The 27,190-nt window shown below is 43.3% G+C and overlaps 2 protein-coding genes across 10 annotated transcripts in view; both read right to left on the reverse strand.

Moving 5' to 3' along the window:
• Positions 1-1,687, reverse strand: part of ppp1r12a (protein phosphatase 1, regulatory subunit 12A) — a 44,279-nt gene extending 42,592 nt beyond the window's left edge. For 4 of the 8 annotated variants that reach the window (XM_034525812.1, XM_034525815.1, XM_034525814.1 and 1 more), the window contains exon 1: positions 1,300-1,686. In XM_034525812.1, the coding sequence (XP_034381703.1) occupies positions 1,300-1,536 (237 nt within the window). In that variant the 5' untranslated portion in view covers positions 1,537-1,686. Of the gene's footprint in view, positions 1-1,299 lie in introns of all 8 variants that reach the window. The other 4 variants (XM_034525811.1, XM_034525810.1, XM_034525809.1 and 1 more) reach the window with 2 other exon arrangements.
• Positions 1,688-17,984: 16,297 nt separating this feature from the next.
• On the reverse strand, positions 17,985-25,545 carry tcp11l2 (t-complex 11, testis-specific-like 2). 2 transcript variants are annotated; one of them, XM_034526445.1, is made up of 10 exons: positions 25,410-25,545; positions 22,718-22,904; positions 22,305-22,437; positions 21,465-21,585; positions 21,064-21,287; positions 20,787-20,923; positions 20,448-20,632; positions 20,040-20,221; positions 19,373-19,545; positions 17,985-19,261 (listed from the first exon to the last, which is right to left on the reverse strand). In XM_034526445.1, the coding sequence occupies exons 2-10, from the start codon at positions 22,884-22,886 to the stop codon at positions 18,999-19,001; spliced, it is 1,587 nt and encodes a 528-aa protein (XP_034382336.1). In that variant the 5' UTR covers positions 22,887-22,904; positions 25,410-25,545; the 3' UTR covers positions 17,985-18,998. The 2 variants fall into 2 exon arrangements, with proteins under 2 accessions (XP_034382336.1, XP_034382335.1); XM_034526444.1 differs by having other exon boundaries at positions 22,718-22,969; positions 25,410-25,520.
• Between the last annotated feature and the right edge of the window lie 1,645 nt (positions 25,546-27,190).

A 27,190-nucleotide genomic window follows, 5' to 3' on the forward strand; every position in this document is an offset into this window, starting at 1 on the left:
TAGTTGCATCAATTTCATGTTCAGCTAATCTACTGTAACGTCCAGTACAGTACACATCAGCACTCCCCTTTCTTTTGAATGCACCTACTAGCTACCACAACACCACGATCACTGTGCTGGTGTTTCAACAACCTTACAATCTGTCATTTTGCCAGCTGAGTATGTTAAAAAAAAAAAAAGCCTCGTATACGGGTCGCACCTGACGTTACCGACTAACAATCAGAACGAGCTGCCATTTTCATTATTTGTCTACGAAAGCACATAAGCTAGTCAACGTAGCTACCCTGGTTAGCGGGCAAACACTTAGCATAGCACTGCTGGCATTCCAGCCAGACAGCAACGTATGTGTCACACATGTTCCTGGTTCATATTAACAGCCACCAAACGTCACATTTGGTCAAATCTCCAGCTCGCTGACGAATGAATTAACGTCATCTTAAACCCCCAATAACAGCTAACGACAGCTAGCTTATCCTGCTAACGCACTGTTAGCATGCATTCCGCTTGGCTGATAGTTCAGTGAACTAATTCACCTCTTTGTCACATTTAAGCTAATACACAAAACAGTGTTGTCAACAACGCGTGTATTACGTAAATGTCGTGTACAGTTAAGGCCTCGCGAGGGTAATATCAGCCTATAATCGAATGACGTTAGCTAGCTAGCTTCTGCTTTTTCCCCCCAGAGAGTAGCCGCAGACGAAGGAGGAGGGTTTTATCAACAAAACCACTTTGACTGTCAGCCAGGTCGTAGCCATAGCTGTGGAGTTAGTTTCGCCTGAATGCGTGTCTCAAATCAATTACAACATAGGAGTTACGCTCCTGGCACAACACCCGGAATTAGTTTTTCATGAATGAACCATACAAACAGCAGTGGTAGCTGTGCGTGAAGGCGACTGACAACATATAAACGACCCGACGATACAGTTTGAAGTGCAGCAGTACAGCAATTAGACTGCGCCCACTGACTGATGATAGACTAGGTTACTGGCTGCAAAAAGTAGTCCTCAAAAGCGACGCGTTTAACTTTCTCGCGTATTGCGGATTGCGCTCTGAAAACTGCACGCACAGCCAGGACAGTTTTGAATGCAAGTACTTTATAACCAAGTACAGAGAGACGCCAGTGTGTTGATCTCTATCGTTACGTCTGAAAAGGATCGGAGCTTGTGCTCGGTAGGTAAACAACGGGATGGGAATGGCTTCCATTTGACAGGTGTTCCAGGGCAAAGCGCTACTCGTGTCTGTTGATGCTCCCGGTGGGCTGACATTAAGAACTGGCGTTACAAGCGGGCGGACACGAACCTGGTGGAGGGCGGTGAGACCGTCCACATTGGCGTAGTTGATGTCAGCGCCCCGGTCAAGCATTCGGAGCACCTCCTCGGTATCGCCGCTTGAGCAGGCGGCCAGAAACACGGCGCCATCGTCGAACTTCACCTTCGTCTTCTTCTTTTTCAGAACAGGAGGCTCCTGGTCCGTTTCCGAGCCCAGCCACCGCTTTAACTGCTCATTCCTCTTCTGCTTGGCGTCCGCCATCTTCATCCCCCTCCTGTCTCGGGCTTCTTATCTTTCTCCGAGAGAGGATATACTTTATAGTGCCACTATCCCACAGCGCACTGGGGCGTGGGAAGGGAGGGCTGGGGGAGGAGGGGGGAACCGAGAGAGAGCGAGCGAGAGAGAAAGAGCGAGAGAGAGAAGAGAGAGAGCGAGAGAGAGGGGGCGTCTGGATTGTTTTTCATAATCTCGCGAGATCTGGAGCTCAGGAGCTGCAGTATAACGTCATCATGAGCAGATTATGAGGGGAGAGTGAGCTGGGTAATTCCTTATAGACTGTAACGCAAAATACTTGAAAATATTACATAACATTCAGATATATTTCCAGCAATTTTAGAGAGAAAGAGGCACTTTAACATAGAGTGGAACATATGTGTAACATCTCTGCTGCATTTTATAATACATAAAGACAATTGTGAGTTTATTGTGATGTTACTGGGGACCAGTCAAAGGTCACCCTTAGTTCAAATGTGTGACGCATCATGAAACAATACCGTTATTGAAATATATGAATAGCTTCACAAACACAAGGTCAAATTGAGCCTTTAACCATATTTCTCAGCGGAGGAGGCTCTCAGTTGTCATGGAGATGGTTCGGTTGTTATAAGGAGATGCTGGACCATGTTTGGAGATTTTTTTCACCTCAATACACAAATAATGTGCCATTTATTGATACTGTTTTTGTACATTTCATGTAATTAGATAAACTAAAGAGCTGAAAGCCGTGGATGTTTTTGTTGTTGTTTGTTTATTCTTTTTGTGTGATCATCATGGAGTTTATTTTAAACCTCGATGATCAAGCATTCATCCTATCAAAATCAGTCATTCATTTTACGTAATACAAATCAATATGATAATGTTTGATGCACCTAATAAGTCATGTTCACGTGCATGCAGTGTCTTGTGAGTTTGTTCTTAGTTGTGCATCAGTTGACAAAACAACTAGAATAGAAAATCAGGTATAACTAACTGAAAGCACCAAAGGTGACAATGTTAAGCATACTGGGTTTTAAGACAATGACAATCTATAGAAAAATAGAACTCTATGGCATCCAGCCATGGCCAAGCTTCTGCACTTTTTTTAATGGACTGAATTGCACCATATTCATTCATCATACTGTATGCATTTTCCACAGGTGGGTAATGAAAACCAAACATTATGAATATATTGACAAAGACAGTGTCTCTCAATTAGAAATAGTTGTATTACTGATGTGTCATAGTTTTGTTTTTCCATTCTGTCTGTTTCTTATTAAAGTATACAGAGATGAGGTCACTATCGTCATTAGTTGTATTTCAGTTGAACTTCTGTCCCTCCTGGTCATAATATAACTGTTATTCTTAGTTTATACTTGTTATTTTTTCAAACAGACGTGACTTGTCCTTTTTTTTCTTTTCATTGCAGGAATGGGCGCGCTAACAAAACTTCGTCCACACATGAACATCGCCATTCCAAAGATGTCATATGTATCATGTTTAGTTAACATCTAATAAAAACACATTGCTCGCTCGTTGGAAAAAGAAAAGAGAAAAAAAAAGCCTCCTGACCACAAAGTACCTGTAATGGTTTGATGGGTAACACTTGAAGTGCTAGGAATGTCTAGTGGACTCGAGCACCGGGGTGGTCCAGCTCACAGTTGAGCTGGACTAAAAACAAGGTGGCCAGGCATAAAGTGTTTTTCATTTTGGCCCCACCATGTGTTATTGTTGGCAGACACCCATGTGTACTGCAGGGGGGGGGGGGGTTAGTCCCCTCATACACAAGTTGCGGGTATGAGGCATGCAGCTCTTTTTTTTATACATAGTGTCATTACAAATGCTAATGATGTTATTTTGGGGTTTAAAGACATTTGAGAAAGTGAAAATGCTGCTGCTTGTGCGTGATTAAATGCCACCCGCCCAATAAACTTGGAATTAACATCCTGAATGACAAGCTGACCCAAAACATTTATACAACTGTGTCCATGACCATGAGCCATTGTGTGAAGCCACACCGCCACCAATTCTCCCATTTCACAACCACCGACACTGAAGTCGGACAGATAAAAAAAAATTTTTTAAAAATACGCGGAGAGGCACAGCTGATGCGGATCCCTGATGTTACACACATTTCAGGGGAGATTACGATGGTTCTGCTGAGTCATAGAGATGGTGGAACTATATTACTCGCAGGCCCAAAAGAGAACAACCTGTGCTTATCTTTCAGGTTGAGTGTTTTCAAAAGGTTGTTTTCAATAAATAACTCTCAATTTGAATAACCTTTAAATAGCATGCTCTGAATATGGGATAGCATTGACATTTTCAATATTGAAGCAAAGAGAAAACTGATACATTGTGCTCTTAGACTTTAGTTCTGGTTTAGTTCTATATAATAATCTAATACCATGTGCGGTAACGACATATGTACCTTTCAGGAAGTCATACATGTATGCAAATATCCAAACAAATGAGTGACCTTTAAAGCTGAATTTAAACACCACCACCACCGTCCCATGATATTGTGTTGTCTGAATTTGAAGACATTTAACATGCGAGCATGTAAAATGAGAAAAAGTGCACATTTCCAATAGGTGTTGTGCATTTTGAACGATGCAAATCTCCCCTACAGTTTGTTTAAAATCTACAATGTCAACACGGTTACATAAGAGGGGCCTCTTGTTGCATGGAAACTCTTCAACGTACTGTATATCCGCATTTACTCCACTTAACAGCGTAACAAATATCTTGGATGTGCAGTAGAGCGTCCTGTTTACGCGTCCTCCACCCCACCCAACAATTGCAGTTATTGACGTGATGCCAGAAGATGCAGGAGGAATTTTTTTGTTGTTGTTATAACGTGGGAGAAAAATAATTGATCAGCATCACCTCTAACCAAACCTTCGTGACTCTCCTGCAGTGCACGAGTCATGAGACTTCAGGACAAACTCCTGTCTTTCATTACGCTTCGCTTTGATCCCAGATGACTGTTTGCCGTTGTTCCTGCTCCTTGAGAGGATAAAAGTGTCTGGGAGTGACTCGAGTGCTTGTGTACCACAAAATCACACCGGCGCTCTCTGACTGTTTGTCTTCTCCAGTCGCTGAGAGGTGATTAAAAAAAAAACACCGACGGATCTGCAAGTCGTGTCACTGACATCACCGTCAGATCCCTCGGCACCTATATGATGGTCCCCCCGGAGGAGGCTCTTGTTTACTGCTTTAATTGAGTGTTTCCGAAGGGGACCGGTCTCTGGTGTGGTTTATGAAACCAGATGAGGTGTTCATGCCAAGTGTTCTGGAAAGGCACAAAGGCACAGCATTTTGGAGGTGACTGTCTGACTTCAAGTATCCGTCTGTGTCGTGTTATCAAGTCCACTTCAGAGTTTGAGGGGTTTTTTTTTGTCAGTGAATGGTTGACGTATTTATAGCACTGGTTTGACGTTTTTGGGAAATATGCTTACTTGCTTACACCAAGAGTGAGATGAAAAATCTATTCCGCTCTCATAGCTGAACTTTACGTCTCTGCAGATTTTGCTGTTGGGTATTTTGTGCCTAATTGCTTGAATTGCGAAGCCTTTTCTAACTTTTTATTTTGAAACATGCTCTAAAGCATCTTTCCTTGCAATTGTTTATATGTATGTATGAGCTATAAACAAATGATTAGTGCAGTTCTCAGCAGAATGTATTGTTGTGTAATAATAGAGGTGGTTTGTGAAGGAATCAACTCCATGGTATTTTCACTACATACAGAAAGGCGAGTCCTGCTTAGGCACTAAATAATAATACAAATTCCAGGGAAAATGTTGTCTCTTGGTTTGTACTTGTGTTGTTCTGTTTTAAGAAGATATTGCATTTCAGAACAGCTATCAATGGTGTCAGTAGGACGCCCTGCAGAAGCCACAACAGTGGGGTCAGACAGGGAAACTACCCTAATGATTAATTGCCGTACAGTAACTGAATCCCGTCATACCCACCAGCGTGTCAGTGCAGGTGACCCAGACAAGCAGCACTCGCAGAGAGGTGACTGGTGACGTGTGGACAACTCGGGGCCCATCTGAGAGAAGCCAGACGCCCGGCTCCCATGCTCCCGTGTCACCCAGTGCCTCATCCCCTTCCCCCAATGTACGGGTCCAGACGCCAGCGCTATCGAGCGGATAGAAATAGTCACGCTTTGATGTTTTTAAAAGGACGTCTAAAAAGTGATGTTGAAGAAATACCCTGATAGTGCCGGCTCAGCCCTTCAGACACTTTCAATTAGTCGCCGGGGGATTGAGGAGCTTCCCATGGCTTGTGGTATCAGGCGAGAGTTAGCGGGTCTACAGAACTAACTGCATGGAATATTTATATTGACTCGAAGGTGACATCTCGTGCTGCACTGGGTTAAGTCCATCACCGATGAGCGGGCGTCCGCATGTGTACTGTGTGTAGATTTCATCGCCCAATGTCACCGTGTTCAGAGGGAAGGTGGAACGAGCCGCATCCGAGGCCAATCAGGTGTCCGGCATTGAAGTGGGAAAACAGAGAAAACGAAGAGGCTTGAAAGACAGGCGGGGTACGGTATTATTATTTGTCTTTACTCGATGAATGAAGTGTTGGTTTTTTTCTTTCTCCTCAGCTGTGGATGCTGCTTTTGCTGTACTAGTGTTTGGGTTCCTCTTTGTGTGCTTGTGCGCTGTAAATCCACCCTCGGTCCCTGCATCGTTTAGACCAAATAGGTTAAGCGTGGCGGCAGCACCTCGACGTTGCATTTTTTGGGAGCTGTTGCAGCCTCTCCACGGCCTGTGTGAGAAAACACAAGGTCTCAGTAAGCACGGCAGGGTTGAGGAGTGTTCATGAGGTGATCTGCCCCCCCCCCCACCCTACCCCCCACCAGACGAACAGCTGAGCTCTAACCCCCGGACAGAAATAGGGCAGCCGCTTTCACTTAGCAGGGGCTGTGCAGCTGGAGCATCACTTGATTCTGCTCGTTCAATCTCAGGTCTGATATGTTGGCGTGACAACGATGCACGCTTGATTGTGCAAACTTAATTCAAATGCGTTGGCGTCAGTGCGTGATGCGCGCATATTTAATTCTAGGGATGTGTGTTTCTTTAAGGCCGGATGAATCGTGACAGCCTAATAAGACGAGGCTATTCGAGTGACCTTGTTTCCTAGAGAAAAGAGGCTAATAATAGGACAAAATCTGGAGCTGCGGTGGAGGCTGTTATAGGTTAGTGCTAAACGCTACGATGAATCATTCCAGCCGCACAAGCTATGGAAAGAAAGAAAAAAAAGAAATCATCAATTTGTTCCAGTCGGATGAAGATTAGCATGATTTATGTCTTTAAAACGATGACCAAAATTGTGGAGGAGCCTGTAAGGAAACAGATTACAAGATTACAAACTACCAGAGAGGAACCGTAAGTTAGGATATGTTCACATAAAACAGTACATATGTACATATCTACACTGAAGGAGAGTTATTGGTCACTGACATTCCTCCTGTCTGCACTGGCCATGAAGACAGGTCAAAACCCTCAAATGCAACTATGAGGATTAATCAGGTGAAGCTAGTCAAATTTAGTACGTTCCAGTAAAGGTAGTGTTAAGTCTTATTAAGACTTGTATAAGTATTTGTTGTGTATATTCAAGGATTCAAGGATCATTTATTGTCATTATTCAATGCAGTCATGCACAACGAAATTCACAAGAAAACACATGACAAACAAAACAAAACATACATTTTTATTAATTATAATCACACATTAAACGGCCAGTGTGTAGCATTCAGGGTGTATCTATTGGTAAAAATGTAAAATATTATGAATAAATATGTTTTCTTTCGTGTAAAATCACCTGAAAATAAGAATCATTGTCATTTGTCACCTTAGAAAGAGGTGTTTTAATCTACAAAGCAGTAACTGAGTGCTCACGGAGTCCGCCATGTTGCACCTCCATGTTTCTACAGTACTACACGTTTTTAGCTTCGGCCACCATACCACATGCTTTGCACACAGGAGAAGTTTCAGGTGATTGCAATCTGCAATACCGCCAAATCCTCGACGCTGGCCCTTTAAGACAGGCTTTAATGAATGTGAACCTATCCTTTAAACCTGCATTCATTTATTTGTTTGGGTCACTTTACAGCCAATATCACCGGATGAAGCTGATGTGTTGAACGTGTTGCTTCAGGTAGCGTACAATAGCTTCATCAGCTGAAAACAGGTGCCTACTAAACGAGGTTGATGAGAGCCTCGAGACTGAACCAAAACATTGACTTAAAAGATATTAAAACGCTTCGTAGAGCAGATGAGACCTTGGGGGCTTTCTTAAAAGATAATTGTATTAAATTATGGCCATGAGGTTGAGAAATCACAGTTGGTTATACTGAGGGATGGATTCAATTAAACTATGATGCAGTTTCTGAGGTTCAGCGACATTATTTCCACGTAAACTGAAAAGGACACTCTCATACATCCATTAGTACTATTTATCTCTTAGATCATTGTAAAGCTCTGGTTCTCTTGTTTTAGAGTTCTTGATTTAGCCATTGAAACCCTCTGCCCTCATTATTTCCATTCACCTTGATGAAAAGAAGCATGAGCGGAAAAACAGAGCCGCATTCAGTCTTTAAAGCCTTCGGCCCTATCGGGTTTAAATACCACTAACACATTGTGAACTGCACTCAACCCTGTGGATGATCAGGGGGTGCAAGCCCAAGGGGGGCGCATTCTCCGAGGTCAGAGGTCACAGACCATCTCATTTGTCATGGGCAGTACTTCAGGGCGCTTCATATGTGGACAGGTTCATGTTTCAATTAACAGGTGTCAAATATCTTATTTCCTAACTGTGCTCATCTCCCACGACCTTGGTGATCCCAAAATCTACTGCAAGTTACAATGGATACAGTGTTTCACATATTTAGTTTTGTTTCAGCCAGCGATCCAGGGATATCTTCGTTATACAATGGATTGCCTTTCTGAGGGGTACAAGAAAACCCATGAAAGGCTGTTTGGCAATAATTGTCTTTAAAGCGAGCAATTCAAGTCAATATCAGACCGGAATTAAACAAGAATTGTGACCAGTATTGAAAATCCAGCTTTTAACTCCCCTATCACACAGAAAGCTCCATCCACACACTTCACAAAGGAGGCCCTCAAGCTGCGGCTTAAAAATAGATAAGTGTTACTTGTGCTACTCTCCCTCTTGCAGTGAAGCCACCCACATATGATCAGCACCCTTTATGCAGCCATCTGACAGTACTATCAGCACTAACTTCTGCAGCACACTGTATGAGCTAGAATAAAGCCTGCTGGCATAAAGATATCAAGAATATTATTTGCTCCACCTCACATATTGGAACAAATCAATTACTGTAAGGATGAGGCAAATCACCAGGTAATGCAGCTTTAGAGCAGCACTGTTTGTTTTGCTGGATGTGGAATCGCAGGAAAACAGAGAAGAAGAAAATCAATTATACAGTCCAAAGACATGCAGGTTAATTGGCCTCTAAATTGCCCATAGGTGTGAATGGTTGTCTGTCTCTGCCCTGAGATGGACTGGCGACCTGTTCAAGGTGAACCCTGCCTGGGATCGGCTCCAGCGCTTCGCGACCTCTAAAAAGGAGAAGCGGTTCGGATAATGGAATGGAATGGTACGCCACAGCTTGTTTCAATATCAATCTATTCAACTGGTTTTTCCATTAGCAAAGGTTCTTGGCAGTACCCGGTCTGTTTTTTAGTGTCACCTCGGTCGAGGTTCCATGCAAGCTGAGCAGATACTAGAAGGTGGAGTTAAAACATTGCTGACCGGTGATTGTTGAAAGAGAATCGTGTGCATCACAGGACATCCTGCACAAAACCTGCTACCATTTTTTTGGTTTTAAATAACCGTCTATCTTTTTATTCACTCAAAACCAACACGCACAATACCTAAAATACTTGCACTACTCTGTACAATTGATGAAGTGCAGAAGTGACTGAACGATCCTTAGATACTGAGGGTAAATAATGTCACTATTTAAATGTTGTTACAGAGATGGGAGCCTAATTAGTGAACAGCCATCTGTGGTGTAGATTCAATTTAGAGTGCACTGGGTCAAGTCAGTTTTAGTGGCAATATTAAAATCATGGTGTCCAAATTGCATCCGGAGGAATGTCATTTAAGTGCATTTCGAACTCGTCGGCCGCCTGTCGTGACACACCGAGTCTAGTGTTCAGGTAAAAAAAACTGTCATGGGCCTCCACAGCAAGGTGTGGCTGCGTCGCAGCTGATAAGGTGACAACTGACGCTGTTCATCACATGTGGAACCTGTCAACAGCTCTTACCTGAGCCGGAGAGGAGGATGATATGGGAGCTGAGAGTGATGGGGATGGCGGAGGAAAGCAGGAGGGTTTGTTGGAGTCTACTTTTACCGTCTCAAAACACCTCAAGGGTGACTTCCCCTTTCCCATGTCTGAGCTTCACAAACACAGAGAGAACAGAGCACAACTCACCTGTCACATGGGATCAGCATACGCCAGCGCAATCCGGTTTGGTCTCCGCTGTACTGGAAACATACCAAAATGTTCAGAGTTCAAGGCTTTTGGTGCCCCAAAGGAAGCCTCATGTCCTAGCTCCGTAAGTAACCTTCCTCCCAACCTTAAGCACAGGCCAACGCTAAACTGACAACATTGAAGGAAATAGTTTGAAGTTTTGTAAAGTATGCTTATTGTCTTTGGTGTTAATTAAGAGGATTGATACCCTTACATCTGTAGAGTAAATTCTGTATATAGCTGGAGCCAGCAGCTGGTTAGCCTAGCCTAGTACACAGACTGGAAAAGGGGGTAAGACTTTTAAACCCTTTTAAAGCTCCACAGTTAACAAGTTGCATATGCTTTGTATAATCTGTACAAAAACAAAAGATCAGATTGTGGTTTTAACGAGAGTAATAGGCTACACTAACTTTTAAAGTCGGCTAATCAAACCGGCCGCTAACTCCAACTTCACATTTAAGCTAACACGCTGCTAGCTCAAGCTATCAGTCATCTCGCCTAACTCTCTCCAAGAAAGCTAAAAGGTGTATGTCCCAGAGTGTCGAACTATTCTTTTAAATATCATCACGTTGAAGGTCTAGACAGATTTTCGTAAAGAAGACGTAATTCAAATTTTTGAGGCCCTGATGATATTTTGAGAATACAACACCAGCCCAGCTCCTCCCAGAAAAATACACACAACTACTTGAAAGACAACATGAAAAGCAGGCAGTAAGTGTAACCCAAGATAAACAATCAGATGTATTTTGAGAGCCTGCGTGACATCATCGTAACAACCTCCATTGGCGGGCCGGTGCTAAAAATAGCAAAGATGTCAAAGCTCTGGTACATATATGTCCATGAAGTGTACGGAAAACATTCCCCGCGATAACTGCAGATGGCTCACAGATTGGAGCCTCGTGAGGACAGGTCGGGGAGCTCGCCCACACACACGCCTGGTGGAAGCTCACCTGGGAAAAGCCCACGCAAAGGCTCTGAAATGATTGGGTGTGAGGTTAAAGGGGGCATCTGTTTTGGACTCACACGTTGTGTACATGAAGTGGTTGTTGACCCCTTTCGAAGAGGCTGTGATGGAAAAAATGAGTCGTGCTTGCTAAAACGGAGAGGCCCGCAGCTGCGTATGAAAACATCCGCTATCTAATGTGTTTGGGATATTTCTGATTGGTCAGAGTGCCAGGATGTGTGCGAAAAGTGGCTAAATAAAAAAGGGTTTCACTCTCAGCCAAACACAACTTGCAAAAGACTACTTCTGCATCTCTTGTTGCTGTCGTGATATTGCGTTTCCTCCTCATTTCTGCTTTTTGTCCTGCAAATAAAGGGAACTTTGCTGCAGTTCCGCAAATGAAAGCAACACAAAAAACACCATAGGGCATCGAGGCCGACTAATTCCCGAATTTGTAACAAGCCTTTCCAGGTTGTGATGGATGGGAGCCTTATTTCAGCTCAATGAAGTCATCAGTGTCGTGTGTTTCTTTGATGCGCATGATGAGTCCGGCCAAAGCTCTGCTTCAGCTACTGGGCTTCTCCGCTGCTGTATGAGGGAGGAAAAAGAACATAAGAGGAGGGGGAGAGAGAGAGAGAGAGAGAGAGAGAGAGCCCACGACATCATCTCTCCAGGCCTTTTAAGGAGCTCTCCAGTGAAGGGCTGAGAGAGAGCTGGCCCACTTTCCCATCAGAGCTTCCCAGCCCTGTCTCCTCTCCCTCTGGGATCCTGGAACACAGAGTGAGCACAGACTTACAGACAGACACACACACACATACAACACACAATATGGATATAATACACTTTAAAAACATACCACAGATACTCTTAACAACACGGACTGACAACACTCTAAGATGATGAAGACGGACAAACAAAAACACAAAGACAGCGGCGTCAGTGGGTGCGATCGTTTCTCGCGTGCACTTGTTGGGAGAACTGGACCACAAGTTGTAACATATACTTATCCTGTTGTCAAGGTCACACTTCATCATCTTTTGGACATTTTAATATGAGTGCAGGCACAAGCAAATACAGGGAGAGAAATGAGGGGATGCTAGGTCCTGGCGGTCATCATATCCATCTTTGTATTCCCAGATGTTGTCAAGGGCTCAGTGTTCTAGAGCCCATCAGATAGGAGGGAGCAGAGGGGGGGGGGGGGGGGGGGGGGGGGCTAAAGAAGGCTTTGGTGAAATGGTGACCCTCTCTGGCTTTACCCCCACTGATGTCAGTCAGACCCCACACGGCCCCGTCCTCAACCCAGTGCCACTGCCTCATGCATGAACCCCGTACGACCCCCGCACACGGTCACACAGAACGGGTGGGACGAAGGAGGAAAATAAAGTACGAGGGTTGGGGGGAGTGGGGGTGGGGGGGGGGGGGGGATCAAGAGCGAGATGGAACAAGAGAACGAGGAGGGTGATGAAGCAGATTGTGTGGGCGAGCCGAGTGTGCGAGTGAGTGAGCCTGATGGAGGGGAAGTACCGGTGCATGTGTGACAGCGCAGACGAATGGCGAATGAAAAAGGCTGTTGTGTTGGACGAGTTTGGCGGCGCTCCTGCTGCCAGATCAGCTTTGTGAATTCAGCGTTTCAAGTGCAGCTTCGAGCCGCTCAACCTGCCCCGCAAACAAATGAGCGTCGCCGAGGTACAGAATGAGGCCTTTATGAGGGAAGTGGGCGGAATAGTTTCGTTTTCTTGAAACCAAAAACGATGGGGGACAAAAAAAAAAAGCCCACAGAAGTTGAATAAATGAAAACAACTGCCCGTCACACTGGTGGCTGACATGGACGTAACATTTTTTTTTTTTACAGAATATTTGCCTTCATTCAATTAACTACTTTGACTAGATGTTGAATGTGTATCGTACCCCAAGAAATTATAGCTATTATCGAAAGTTATTTTGCATAATTGCTGTAAATCAGTGAGAATCTTCCTATGACTTCCTATGATATTAGTCCAAAAATCTATTTAGACGCAGCTCAACTATCTGAGCAGAGCAATGCATTCTGGGAGTAGCGACAACGTGTCCACTGCACCCCTAAGCCCGCTCACTTCGGCTTTATCCCGTGGCCCCAGCTCCAAGGCTAGATGGGTGTTGACAGAGCGTGGGGCAGCTGCAAGGCCCATTGCTATGTGGTAAATGTGTGCTGAAATAGCCAAATTAATGGAAGGGGCTCAAGTCCAAACCGGGGTTCAAAACCGGGCTACATTTTAGTGGTATGAGCTGTCACCCACTCAGCCAGACATCAATATTTACTGCTGCACAGCGACAGGCACGAAAAAAGAGGGGGTGGCAGCCATTTTGGTTCCTCTCATTTCCAAGAGGGATGATGGCCAGACAGGTTGGGGAAATCTCCCAACCCGCTTAGTGGCACATCGGTCCGCCACCTTGGGACTGATGGTTCTTAGAAAGAGCTTGCAAGATGACAGATATACTGGGAGTGATGGTCACCAGATTGTGGAAAGTCGGCCATGTATATATATATATATATATATATATATATATATATATATAATATATATATATATATATATATATACATATATAAGTATGTAAAAAAAATAGTATTAGACAAAAAAACAATGAAGGTATTGTGCTTCCAGTATTCACTTTGAATCTATTATGTACAGTAGAAAAGTATAAGGTGAAAATATTATTTCACACTTGTTGTGGCCTGAAGTGGCCTGAATTGAATAAAATGGAGAATGTTTGAAATGGGTAGCGAGAGCTATTTATGGATCCTCGCACATGGATATAAAAGGTAAGGCCCGTTGCCTTGAATCATATTTCTCTTGACTTTGCAGATTCACGGCCCATCGCCGTTCTCTTCCTCGGACAAGACACTTTTCCGCCTGCCGTTGCCGTGGCGACCACCCTTCTGTATACCTCACAAAACCTTCTTTTTTTTTTCGCACCCCCCCCCCCCTCGACTCGGCCGCCTCCCGGGTTTAGCAGATATTCTCCTTCTGCTCAGGGAAACTTCAATTAACCGGCAACACTTTTTTTTTCAAGCGCCGCCAGGCCTATTATGGTCAACCTGAAGACGCCGTGGCCGGGCCTGCAACGGCATCTCCTCCCCTGTAAATCTGAGAGCGTTTGTCTCCTGCTCACGGTGCTGTGACTCGACAAGGTCGAGGGGTCGCGCCTCCAGGTGATGTGTTTCCATAAGGCCGCGGAGAGGAAATGCACATATATGGTGTGGTCTTTATTTATTGCCAGCTCCTCGCACTGGATGAGTGCAGACTCTCCTCCTCCTGTAAGCTCTGCACCTCTTCTAAAGCACCCGAGGCTCGCCGCGTCCGCCACTTTGAGAGAATGTGGGATTTAAGCGTCTCAGATCTTTTAAGAACATTAGAATAAGAGTCACGGCTGTGATTACGTAAGGTCTTTCGGCCCTTCACGCGGAAGCAGCGGTGAAAACTATCCAAATCTGTAACCTGAGAGCGTTTTAACTTGAAATGTTTTGCGCCGTCTGGACGTTGTCAGATGAACTTGACAGTTAGCGAACACCAAAGGATCGTGTGCTTTCGAGGGCTGCCGAAAAAACAGAGCGACGGAATCAGGGACGATTCAGCGTCCTTCACATGTTTCCTATGCAGACGGTGACCCATAACACAAACACGGGTTTATCTGAGAGCTTATCATCCGGCCCGGGGTCCCACACACTGCGCTTCCTCCTGGTGGAGATATCGGCCCCGGTTGGTCCACAGCTACTTCCCTTTGCGTTTATCTGTTGGCTAATGAACTCCTCAGACTTTGTCACGCATGAACTGAAAGGGGAAGAGCGAAGGAAAAGAGAGCGTGTTGTCTAGAAAAGGGCTGATTGGGCGTTGGAATGGCTCCTTCGCATCATGACTCGTCCATTGTGTCACTACGATAGCGTGAGGGGGAAAAAGGTCCAAACACCGACTGCACTTCCACACAAGACCTTCTTCTCATCGTTCTGCTGGAAGCAGCCTTTGTGGGTTCAGAGGTTTTAATGCCGCGCGACACAATATTTTCATATTTAAGACGGATCGAATGACTCACTTAGAGTTGTAGAGTTTTGGTTCGTTCTCGCTTCGACCTCGTTTGCCACTGCGGCAGTCAGCTGTTGGTGGACGGAGGGAATATTGGACTAATCATCGGGTGGCCGGAAACAAGACTACGACTGAATGCTAATGCTAACTAGCTCTATATATACAGTGTATATCAATCTTGTGTCTCTAGCTTGGTCCACTGCCCCCAAGTGACCCAAAAATATGAATTGACTTGCTTTATTTTCAAAATAGTTACAGGCCCGTGCTGTAAAATGTCTTGAACGTCCGACATTAAGTTATATAAGTTATGCTCTGTGCAACCCCACAGCATGTGGTTTGAGTTTTGGGAGTCCAGGCAAGCGGCTCAGCGCGTTCACTTTCCCTCTGACAATAAAAGAAGCCAGGTGCCATTTCAGCCGTGGCCAACACTGTAAACACCAGTCCCGTTGTAGTAAATGTCAGGCATAGGTAGGAGGCACTGCACACATGACTCACGCCACTGTATACAGGTTCTCAAGATGCTATCTATTGTGAGTTCTTCTCTGACTCGCTGCTTCCCTCCTTTAAGGGTAAGACGGGGAGGCCTCGAAGCCAACACTTTTCTCTCGTCTCCGGTGTCGGTGTGTGTGTCTGTGTGTGTGTGTGTGTGTGTGTGTGTGTGTGTGGGTGTGCGTGCGCGAGATCCTCGACGAGAGTTCCTCTCAAGGCTTTCGCCCTCCTATCAATCTGGTTAATCAATCTGGCCTCAAAAGACTGTTTGTTTTGTTTGTCAACTGCACATCCACGGTGCATCTCGAGAAAAGCACAGAGCGGACTGTTCGCCGCCGGTTTACCGCCCACAAACTGCAGGGTTTAATTTGGTCGGATCCACATTGTCCAACATTGTGGTCGGATCAAAGGCGGTCTCTTTGTGTATGACTGCGGTTTGATATTTAAAAAGCTCCCCACTTCCTCTTTCCCATGCTCATGTCCCATTCCCATACCCCGACCCGGAGCCCCTCAGCTCCACGCGGCGCTGAACAACATGACCTCTGCTGTTTGGCTCGCCACAGGCTAGAAAAAAGGAGTTTTCTAAACACCAAGTTGCATTGAGTTTGTGTGGTCGGCCTGTAATGCAGGAGAAATTAACGACCATGCTCTGATTTCTGCCAGACACCATCTGGTTGATTATACAACTGGGCCACCAGCTGAGATGGCAATGATGTCACGCTTCAAAGTGTGTCGGTAATTGTGCCCACCAGAGGGCGGTGTTGTGCAGAGATTCTAAAAAAGTGGATGAGGAGGAGACTCGTATTAACCACTGGGACCAAACGTCACAGTTTATATGATTTGATATGATTTCTAAAATGGCTGGATTGAATTATTTAAAAAAAAAAAAAACATCCTTGGAAATAAAAATCTACATTTATATAGCTAGCTAAAATTAATATTTGGCTCCACCAGATCCTGTTGAGTAAACGAGTTATTATATTACCGTCCCTATCAAAATAGTTCATGAGCTGTGTGCATCATAATTTCTAGAAGCATCCATGTAAATAAACTAAGATTCCTACTGAAGTCATAGCTCAAAGACCAAAAATAACTGTGATGTGAAAAAATATGTTTTATTAAAAGATGTATTTCATTAAAGTAATTTGCTCCAATAAGGTTGAGGCAAATTTGTCAAGTGATCGGCGGTTTCATGTAAATCTGTATGTGTATGTGGCCTTAGATGCTTTACTAAAGTAAAACTAGAATTAGTCTTAAAGTAATCCTTTTCGTAAAAGTGATGAATAGAAAATATTAATATATTAAGTATTTAAACAGAATTGACTTAAAAGCACCAAAAATAAAAGCATGCATTCTGCACCGGAGGTGAAATATTCCAGCGCCAGAGAAGCCTAAATGTGAGACTCCAGCAGGGCTGATCGATACTCCAACAGCCCTCCACCTGCTCCCCACACACACACACACACACACACACAACAGGCCGGGTCCTGGACCAGAGGCACAGAGGAACTGGTTTTACTGATCATCAATTATCTAATCCGACTAAAACATTGATTCTTTTACGAGAAACCAAAAGAAGACAAGAGGAGGACAGATGTTCTTCGGCATCCCTCCCACTCCTCTCTCTCTGATTTCTCTCTGAAGCCCTCCTCCACAGGCCTACTGCAGACCCAGATGTTGATCAGCAGGGGGCGGCAGACGTTCATCTTTCGCAACCCAGAGATTCAAGCAGAGATGAGCAGCTCCTTTCTGTGTGACAGCAACACATGCTGGCTCTGAGTTGAGATAATACAGAAACATGAGCTTCACCAGCTCACCTGGTGGATGCAAGCATCCAAGGCCCAGGTTCAAATCCCACCCGTGACCCTGTTGTCCCCTTTTCCACAATCTCTTTCTCAATCTGCCCTCTCTAATGAGGCCAAACATTCTACCTTTTATTTTTTTTTTTAAAGACAACTGACGTCAGATAACTTAGTTATTCATTTAGTGAGTTTGAAACAGCAAAAAGTTTCACTGTTGATCAGTCAACTAATCGAAAATGTTCAACACATGAACTAAATCTTGTAAAGATGTTCTGCTTTTCTTTGTCTCATTCTTAATTCTTAATAATTTGTGTGATGTTTTGGATGCTGATCATAAAAAAAAAGCTATTTTAAAATGCCAGTTCGGCCTTCGAGAAACTAACCCGTATATTACCGTATTTTTATTTACATTTCTACGAGGGATGGTCTCAACTTAATATATGCAGATCGAGTGTGAGGACAGATAATCAATATTGTTTCCTTAATTACGTAAGGAGAAGAAGAAGAAGACAATCAATTGTGTTATTGATTTCAGGGGATATTACCCAGCTCAAGTCTGCAGATTTACAGCACTTTAGATACAAAGTAAGACCATTTTCTTTTTAAAAGTTGTATTATATTTACTGTGGTACAGAAGAAAACAACAACAACAAACCAACCACATTTTATGTAAACCTTTTCAAAAATACATATCACTCATTTTCCATTGTGCATTATTGGGACTAATGGAAATCTTTGGACACACGTTCACTTTTGAGTTCAGCACCTTTCATTTTCCCACAGGTTCTAACAGCCAACACAGCAATACTGTAACAACAGTAATATAATAATAATATACATCAACATGGAACAAACATGGCCACTAAATCAATATAACAAGTATTCCACTGGCAATAAGTAAAAGTATAAAGCATATACTAACATTACGATATAACTCAAACACAAAGCTCCTCGTGCAGACATTTCTTTCTTTCTTTCTTTTTTTTTGCAACTTTAAAATCCCAGTTGTTTTTTGAAGCTGTAAAGTAATAGTGGATTAAAAAAAAGTAGATTAAAAAAAAAAAAAGAATGCAGAAAGTTAAACTATCTGGATGATAAAGAAGCAAAAAAATGAATTCAGTGGGAAAAGGGCCATCTTATGTTTTTCAACGCTATAATATATACATAATTACCTTAGAATTTAGCAGTGATAAATAATTTGTTCTCCATAAGGAATCTCATGTGCTACTTCTCTAAATACAACAGTGTTTTCCTCTCTACTTTATAAAGCTTACCGTCTTGGACATTGATCTGTTCCCCCTCTGGACTCCCTCAACACAACACAAGTCTGACTAGACACATCCCCGTGTAGGGGTCACCACGAGGTTCAGAAATGGATCGCTGTAACACTGGGGTTCCGGGTTTGAAGCTGGAAAATACTCACAGCGAAAGCATATTTTAGAGCATTTATGACAAAGGGTGCAGGTCACATTAAATGTCGACTGCGTGGCGCCTACACTGCAGTGCCTTCACTGCTCAATGTAGTGAGAAAAAAACTACATTCGCAATACAATGAAGGTAACTCCAACTATTGGAGCGCACTGGCTCGCTATTGTAGGGCCTCCTTAGCTTTAGCTGTGTTTAGTAGCAAAAAGACTCCTTAGACTACACAAGACAACCTTTGGTTTTAATTGGAGGGGACCGAGTCCCGAGTGGAGTCTTGCGGAGGGTTTGCTGCTGGTGGACTGCTCGTGAACATCAGCTTCTTGATGATATCCGCGTAGAAAGGTCCATACACAACCTTGTTGTAGTTAACCAGGGAGATGAACTTTGCTCCCACCGATGCTAGCTCCGGCTTGATGGCCGTCAAGCCGGCTGGCACTTGTTCAAGTTTGACCTGGGGTTTAGGAGCAGAGATGAGTGCCATGAAGAACTGCTGCACCCGATCCTCTGCACGGAAACAACAACAAAAAACGGAGTAAGAGAAAAAGGTTAGAAAATGCCAAACAAATCCTCACGTGTGGAGGAAGGAAACCGTCCCTCCAGCTCACGCCATCTTACCAACGAGAGTGCGGATGGGATTGTCCTTCTGGGTGATGCTGCGGATCTGGCCCGTGAGGGTGGCCTGCAGTGCCGGGCTCAGGGCGGGGTAGCTCCTCTCCGTTAAAGACTTGTTGAGCTCACAGCAGATCTGAGCACTCACGCTCTCGAGTGCCTCTTCTAGGTTGAAGTCCCTGCAGATGGAAGGAGAGGAGAGTCCCGGTTTAAGAGCTGAACCTGTGACGATCGGACGCTTGTTTGAATACAGACTGTGGATGTAAAGGGATAGTTCTGGTGCTTTGAAGTGAGGTTGTATGTGGTGCCGACAGAATATACATTGAGCCCTTTTCTGACGGGGTAATGAACTGACATTTATCTATGTTCTCTTCAAGCCCCCAGACAGCAGTATAGATAAGTTTCACTTTCAGTTACCAGCTGGATGACGTTAAATGTATTTTGTTGGTGAGCTTTTTAAAAACATTTTTTTAGGGGTCTAAAAACACAGGACGCAGCCCCCGTCCACCCCAGTAGGCACCATTACTTTGGTCCCATGCCGGTCTCCAAGCTGTGGGTGTGCTGACCGCCATCTTTTAGTTAATACACCGACTATGGATAAGCACCTCATTCAAAACACCGGGACTATCTCTTAAAGATGGATTTAAAAAGATAGTTTTTAAAGTGAACTGACGGGCTGTGCATCCCATCCAGCAACACACTGATCATCCTCTTCAGGCGGTCAGACAAGAAGGGCAGACCCTGGATGGGCCCTCCGACGGTGCTGTAGATAATGAGCAGCACCTCGTTCACCGCCTGGTCCTGCTGGAGCCGCCATTGGATCTCCCGCAGACGTGTCTCATCAGTCATCCACGTCTGCACAAGAAGAGATTCGGGGGGGATAGTTTTCACATTTTTGGGAAATCTTGGTCTTCTGGAGCACTTCTGAAGCTCACTAACTTATGTTAAGACTCACCGCTTCCAACAAGAAATAGTTAAAGAATAATATTTCAATATGTATATTACAATAAGATATAGAAAAAATAGAAATAGAAAAAGTCTCTTTCTCTCAGTTACATACACAAATTCAAGACCCACTCACCTCGGGCAGTGGGCTCTTATCGTAGTCCCATGTAAGGATGCGGAGGAAGGCCACGTTCAGGACCTGAAAGGGTCCGGGCATCAGCCGCTGTCCTTTTCCCTGACCGCCAGTCGGTTGTTTGGTGATGGAGGTCGACAGCTCCTCAAGTGTTGACTTGATCCACGAGGTGGTGTGCTCCAAAGCGCCTGAAGAAGTTTAATACCGATTGAGGAGTTTGTTCTCGATACTATGTTGTTTTTTTTGACAAGAATACACATTTTGGTACTACCTGGCGTCAGAAACGATAAAACGTATACGTTATTAAAAGCTGAAGGGAAAACTCTGTCCTTGTTCACTCACTGGGGGTTTTGTCCAGGATGCTCTGAAACGTTGCCCTCTCATATTCTACACCCTGCCTCTGCAGCACAGGCCTCAGATTATAGATTTTAAAGTTGACTATGTCAGCTTTCATCAGGTCCAGCACGCGGAAGATCTCCCTGGGGTGTCAAAAATGAATACAACATTTAAAAAAGAGCCACCGGGACTTAAAATTGAACTCAAAGATGATTCTCTCAGACGGACAATCAAATCAAAAGAAATGTTTTTAAAAGGCTTTAAATCCCATCGGTGTACGTACCTAAACAGCGTCACTATGTTCTCTGGGCTTTCGCGGAGCTTCTTGATATCCTCATCCCTAACCGGTGCACACATCTTGCCCATGGTGCCGATAATGTACGCGGCGAGCCCCTGGATGTCGACGGCATCGTTGGCAGCCTGCTGACGAATCAGGTCCATGTTCAGCACCTCCGTGATCTGAGTCCGCATCCGATTGGCGCCCGGATTAAGGAATGACAGTAGAACCTGTCCAAATAAGACGAGTAACAGCTAGCATTAGTTAGAACTCAATTAATCCGTGATGTTGCCTAATTTGTTACTGATTTCCCAGCAGTCACAAAGGAGGTGATGGAGATGGACCCTGAGAATGGGAGCGAGGAAGTCATTCGAGTGAAGCCGTGTGATCACCGAGTGCGTGCTGACCTCTCTGATCTCCTCCAATAATCTGATGGCTTCCCCATACTCGGGCGGGTCGTCGTTCAGCTCGGACTCCAGGATGTCCCAGAAGGCCTTGTGGATATTATCTCTAACTAGCTTCCATAAACTAAAAAAAAAGAAGAAAAAAAAAGAAATGAAAGATTTAATTTAGCTGAGTTTGTTTATCCGTCAGGAAAATTGACCATTTATGAATTGGGCTTTGGTAGCGATTGTGCACACAACTGACAGCATCTAAAGAGAAATTAATACATTTTTAATCCATACTTTTGTTGTATTGCAGCCAGTATCTTATCCGCTACTGTCCCTGTCTTCACTAAAGTCAGAACTTTCTTTACGCTTCCCCTCATCTGTCCTCGCCACTCTCTTCTTCAGTTCGGCGTTATGCTAAAAGATAAACAGAGGCAGATATCTGTTCTCTTTACTGTAAAATGTAATCCAGATTCACATCCATTACATCTATTTGAGTTTGGTGCTGAAAGCTTTCTTCCATGGAGGTGTACACATACCGTTGCCAATACTGTAAAACTTTATATTCCATCGGAAGCATAGATACAATAAGCAGTTCTGGCTAAACACCAATTTATTCCTGATTTCAGGATAAATCTCTGGGAGTGGAGCTAATAATGGAGTCTGAATGCTGCGATGCAGCGGCGAGTTTAAATGATTTGAGATGTAAAGTAGATGTAATGTAGCTTGTGTTATCCAACTCGTGCACCTACTTTAATATGTTTTTGTACAGCACGTACCTGACCAACTGATGTTTAAATTGACTGATAATCCACAAAACATGATGGGGGTGTGAAGGATGTTTTTTTCGTAGTATACCTGTCCTGAGGGAGGCTGTCCGGTTCCAGATGGAAGTCGCGGTTCACAATGATCTCGTGGGCAATGCTGAGATTAGACAGGTCTCTGGTGGACTCCATGACTTCCTCCAGGGTTAAGGTTTTGGGTGGGCTTGCTGTGGGAACCAAAAATTGAACAAGCTTTGAAAAAAGATGAATGAAAGAGCTGGAAAAAAAAAAAAAAAAGTGGGAGCGTAAAATCAACCGTTGAAATTGCATGATGACAGAATTGGTAAAATACAGGCCTAATTAAAAATATATATATACATTTGGCTTTCCCTTTCTCTGGCTTGTGCAGGGGCAATTTTCTTTTCTTTTTTTTGACCACACCGACTGAGAAAATCATGGACGCAAAACAACAACAAAAAAATGACACGAGGAGGTGGAAAAACTCACAGGAGGGCGTGCAATGTTTGCTGGAGCCGTCGCTCGTGAAGCTTTCACGGGAACAGTCCGCGTCGCTGGTCGACGTCATGCTGTCACAGCGCTCCGAGGACGACTCCACGTCGCTGCCTTGTTCCTCGCCGCTGGACGTGGAGGCCGGTCGCTCGTCATTTAGAGGCATCTCGGGTTGTAGCTGCACCTGAGAAGTCGGTTACAACCCTTAGCTTGTCGGCTATGGCTCCAGCAGGAAGGAACATTGGATTTCTTCTTGAACAGAAACACCGGGCACGAGTTTAGAATTGAAGTGGAAAGTTTACCATTCCTTCTATATTTGGATGTTCTATCTATATATATATAGTAGTTCCTACACGGAGGAACAGTACATCTGACGTCTGGTGATATTGTGTATTTGTATGGTTCGCAACAAATCCCATGAAAAGAACTAAAACCACAACAATTAATTAATCCTACAAACAAGTATCGTCCGTGTTGTGTGTTTTTTTTTCCAGTGCCATAGATATTGATAAAAACTATTAAAACAAATAAATGTGCCTCACTGTTGCACTTAGTGACCTTTTTCGTGACCACAGACACTGAAGTGAAGCGAGTTGATCAAACATTCGCCGTCCAGGTGGTGTAAATGGTCGCCAACATTACTTTGCCTTTAAAAACTGAAACTACATATTTACAATCTGGTCATTTTCAAGATGGACATCTTCAGTGGGATAAAAATGGCTTGAGGTTGAGAGCGAAAGGCGGAATATGTTAGAAAGTACTGAGAGACGACCTAAAACTAATGCATTGTTGGTTGTTGGTTGGTTTGGGTCTTTTTCGTGGGATTCACTGACAATTAGGAAACTCAGATGCTATATTCTTGAGAACGTTCCAACATTTTTTTTTACAAAATGAGTTTACTGAGAAGAAAACTAATTACGTCATTATCAACATCCTATTAAACTCAACTAACGGTGCATAAAGTAATTATTTGGAAAAACATTTCAGTGTGTGTTTACTGGATAAGATTATCCAAAGTCAAGACACAAATGGAACAACCTATTTTCCATAACTAGGTTTAAACAAACAGGCCTTGGGTCTCCAAGGAAACATGGGACAACAGAGGGCCTATCCATTACGGGGTTTGAACAAAAGCGGATTGAGCGTTTAAACCTAGTTATGGATACACATATGTTTCTTATCTAAACCGGCCTATTTGTTTTAATCTAATTGTGGAACTAGGTTATTCTGTGTGTGTGTGTTTGTGTGTGTGTCCTGACTCCTGGCTTGTCAATTGCCAACAAGATCCTGTTACAGCTTTCCCTAATCAAATGACATGTCATCCAAAGAAATATAAAAACACACACAAGCTAAATCCAAACTGAGGAAATTCAGAAGATCAAACTTTAACTACTGAGGAAGTTGTGTTATCACACATACTTGGCAACAAAAAAAAAAGAAACAATAAAATGCATTTGGATTACTGTAACACCTTTAATTTAGAAAGGCCTCTGCCTTTTCTAATATTATCTGTGCTGGCAGGGTGACCCTTGGGTGTTCCTTCCTGTCTCCGGCCTCAGTTATCTGCTGCTAAAAATGAATGCACACTCCCTCGCTGCTCATTTGGTTTAAAGATAGCTCAAAGGGGGTGAGGGTGGGTGTGCGACTTCCATGTACCCCTGCTGTGTCCGCAGCTCATTCATTACATCATCTGCAAGACTTGACAGCTAGGCCACCGCAACGCAGCAGGCCAATTTTCAGAGATTATCTAGAGTGATGGGAGCAGTGCAGTCCAGAAAACTGATTACGGATTAGGTCATCTGCTGCTTCATTATAATAAATCCTCTTTAAGCAGAAGGTACATTAAAATGCAGTACGCAATAACATAAAGATAAAACCTAAACATTTGCCACATGTATGGACATGCGAGTTAACATTCTTTTTAAATGAACAATTTAAATGTTTGACTGGTTTTAAGTAGTCGGTTCATTGTAGACTGTAAGATACAGCACTGGAATGCAATGTGCTGGTAATACATCTGTCAATATGTGTTTTGAATAAATGCAAAACGAAATCAAAATAATCTACATTATGTTTTATGCAGAAACCAAGACAGTCTTCTGGGGCCCAGATTTGTTTGCAGTATATTGTAAACAAAAGCAATGGCTCATGAAGGCGGGGCTAACTACACGGGGTGTCTCGCTATTGGCTGCAGCTCCCTGTCGCTCACCCCGACATGGAAAATCTTTGGTTGCAAGTGGAAAAACGTAATAATAATATCCACACACGCGTAAGAAGTGGGTACACGTCATCTGAACAGCAAACAACAACAACAACATTTAATATAAGTTAGTTCATCACATTTCCATACCGACGTCAGAAGCCAAACAACAACTGCAGTCAGGCGAAATGCGTTACGACATACGAAGATAAGCTCGTCAGCTCTGTCGAGGCTACATTACATCACGCTTTACACGACGGTCTTTGTAACACGACACGAACACAACAGCCGCGTGTAACGTAAAGCAGGATAATGGTCATTTGTTAAAGTAACGTCAGGCGGAACTTAGCTTCAACCTTCGACGACTGTACCCAAGATTCCGCTCCACCGTCGAAGCCAAACGCAACGCCAAAATGAACGTAAAAAGTTGCAGAACAAAAACAAGCCGAGTGAGTGACCATTTTAATTGGAAACTGATCCGACCTTTACCTCATTCAAGTCTCCGGAAAAGGAGACCGATACACCAAAATAGCTCAACTCTAGAGTGAAGATCCGTTGTCGTTGTTTTGTGAGGCTCGTCTCCCTGTTTAAAGGTCTTTGGTTACCCCAACTGACGCTGAGCACATATGGGCGAAACCATTTTAAAACATAGGGTCGATCGACGGCCAGTCAAAAGCGAAGGGAATGTTTTTTGATTTAAGATTCACGTGTTTTTTTAAAATTAAAAGACAAGTTTTAAACTGTCACGTGTTTAACTAAATGCACACGTCGAGCTTGGGGAGATACACTTGATATTAATATTCTACATTGTATCGCCCTTGGGGAAAATGGTACGCTCCACTCTGTTTCACGTGGGACGACTCTGTTTACGGATGTGACCTCAGTCTGTTTACTGCGGTGTGTGTACGACTGACATACATTACCCCGCATTTGAAGGCATATCATTACCATTTAGGGTTAAGACTTGTTTTTAATAATAATATGAACATGATTATTTTATAGACAACACAACTCATCAAGTAGACATACTTCTTTAATCTTTGGCATGCTTCATATAATACAGCACAGTTGCCTTGATCATACAGTACGAACAGGTACCAGTATAGATACAGTCGGTATGCCATATTTTGCCAATGCTTAATACAGAGCTAATGGTTGGATTGAGTGGTGTGCACTGTTATTATTACGTGTAGAAACATGATCAACAGATACATCTCTCCTCTTTTCCTTGGCGGTTGTAATTGTGGGCTTATGTCTCTGCCTTTGGGCGAACGTCGTTCTCCCACGTGGTTACTTCCCTAATGTGAGGTCCAACCCCTGGCACAGCAAGGTCCGTGGGAACATTGGCTTGGATTATTTTGCTAAGAACAAGAAACAACAACTTGTGGGAGATAGTAAGATATAACAAAACAAGCAAATATTCCATCATAAGAGGCCTGCTATTGCAATACAGAAACAATCTCACCCAATTGTACATTCAAAGACTAAAGCATGAAAGTTTGAACATTTAATCTACATAAACCCAAGGTTTTATTTCAGACATGGAGACACTTGTGTCTGAACTCTGGTGACCTTGAGTGGTCATTGACCTCAGCATTGCATTTTTCCAGTTAGATCACAGTAAATATTGAAAATTGCCAATGAACAAGAATTATAATCATACAGTCATAAACTACTGGGATTCATTTTGATCAATATAAATAGACAGTGACAACCCCTTTTGTTACATTTGATATGTATTGATTTACTTCGAACACGTAAATAATAAGTTGAAAAAAATAAGTTGAAAAAAATAAGATAAATAGTAAATATTGCAAATTGCCAATGAACAACAATTATAATCATACAGTCATAAACTACTGGGATTAATTTTAATCAATATGAATAGACAGTGACAACCCTTTCGTTACATTTGATATGTATTGATTTACTTTGAACACGTAAATAATAAGTTGAAAAAAACAAGATAAACAGTCAATATTGCAAATTGTCACAGAACAAAGCCTCATTCTCCATAACAAGAAACATCACTAAAAACTAAACAATCAAGGCCTTTCATACATAATTAAACTGTTAAAAAAGCTAAATACAATCAAACCGTTGATTCTACATTATTGCACAAAGGAAGATATTGGTAGTGAACAGTTTCATTGATAATGCACGAGTGAAAAGAAGCTGTTTGATAGCCTGCATGCATCAGAACAACAGCTTTCCCAGGGTCATGCTTTAAAAAAATTACTTTTCGACCACAACCCCAGGCTCAGGTGTAA

This window comes from Cyclopterus lumpus, chromosome 23 (assembly GCF_009769545.1).
Source record: "Cyclopterus lumpus isolate fCycLum1 chromosome 23, fCycLum1.pri, whole genome shotgun sequence".
Classification (NCBI taxonomy): domain Eukaryota; kingdom Metazoa; phylum Chordata; class Actinopteri; order Perciformes; family Cyclopteridae; genus Cyclopterus; species Cyclopterus lumpus.

Excerpts from the sequence above, each read along its gene's own strand:
- tcp11l2 (XM_034526445.1), bottom strand. The coding sequence starts at position 22,886 with ATGCCTCTAAATGACGAGCGACCGGCCTCCACGTCCAGCGGCGAGGAA. Across the intron at positions 21,288-21,464 it reads TATTGGAGGAGATCAGAGAG|GTTCTACTGTCATTCCTTAA; the intron begins GTCAGCACGCAC and ends TTATTTGGACAG. Across the intron at positions 19,262-19,372 it reads TCCCATCCGCACTCTCGTTG|AGGATCGGGTGCAGCAGTTC; the intron begins GTAAGATGGCGT and ends GTTTCCGTGCAG.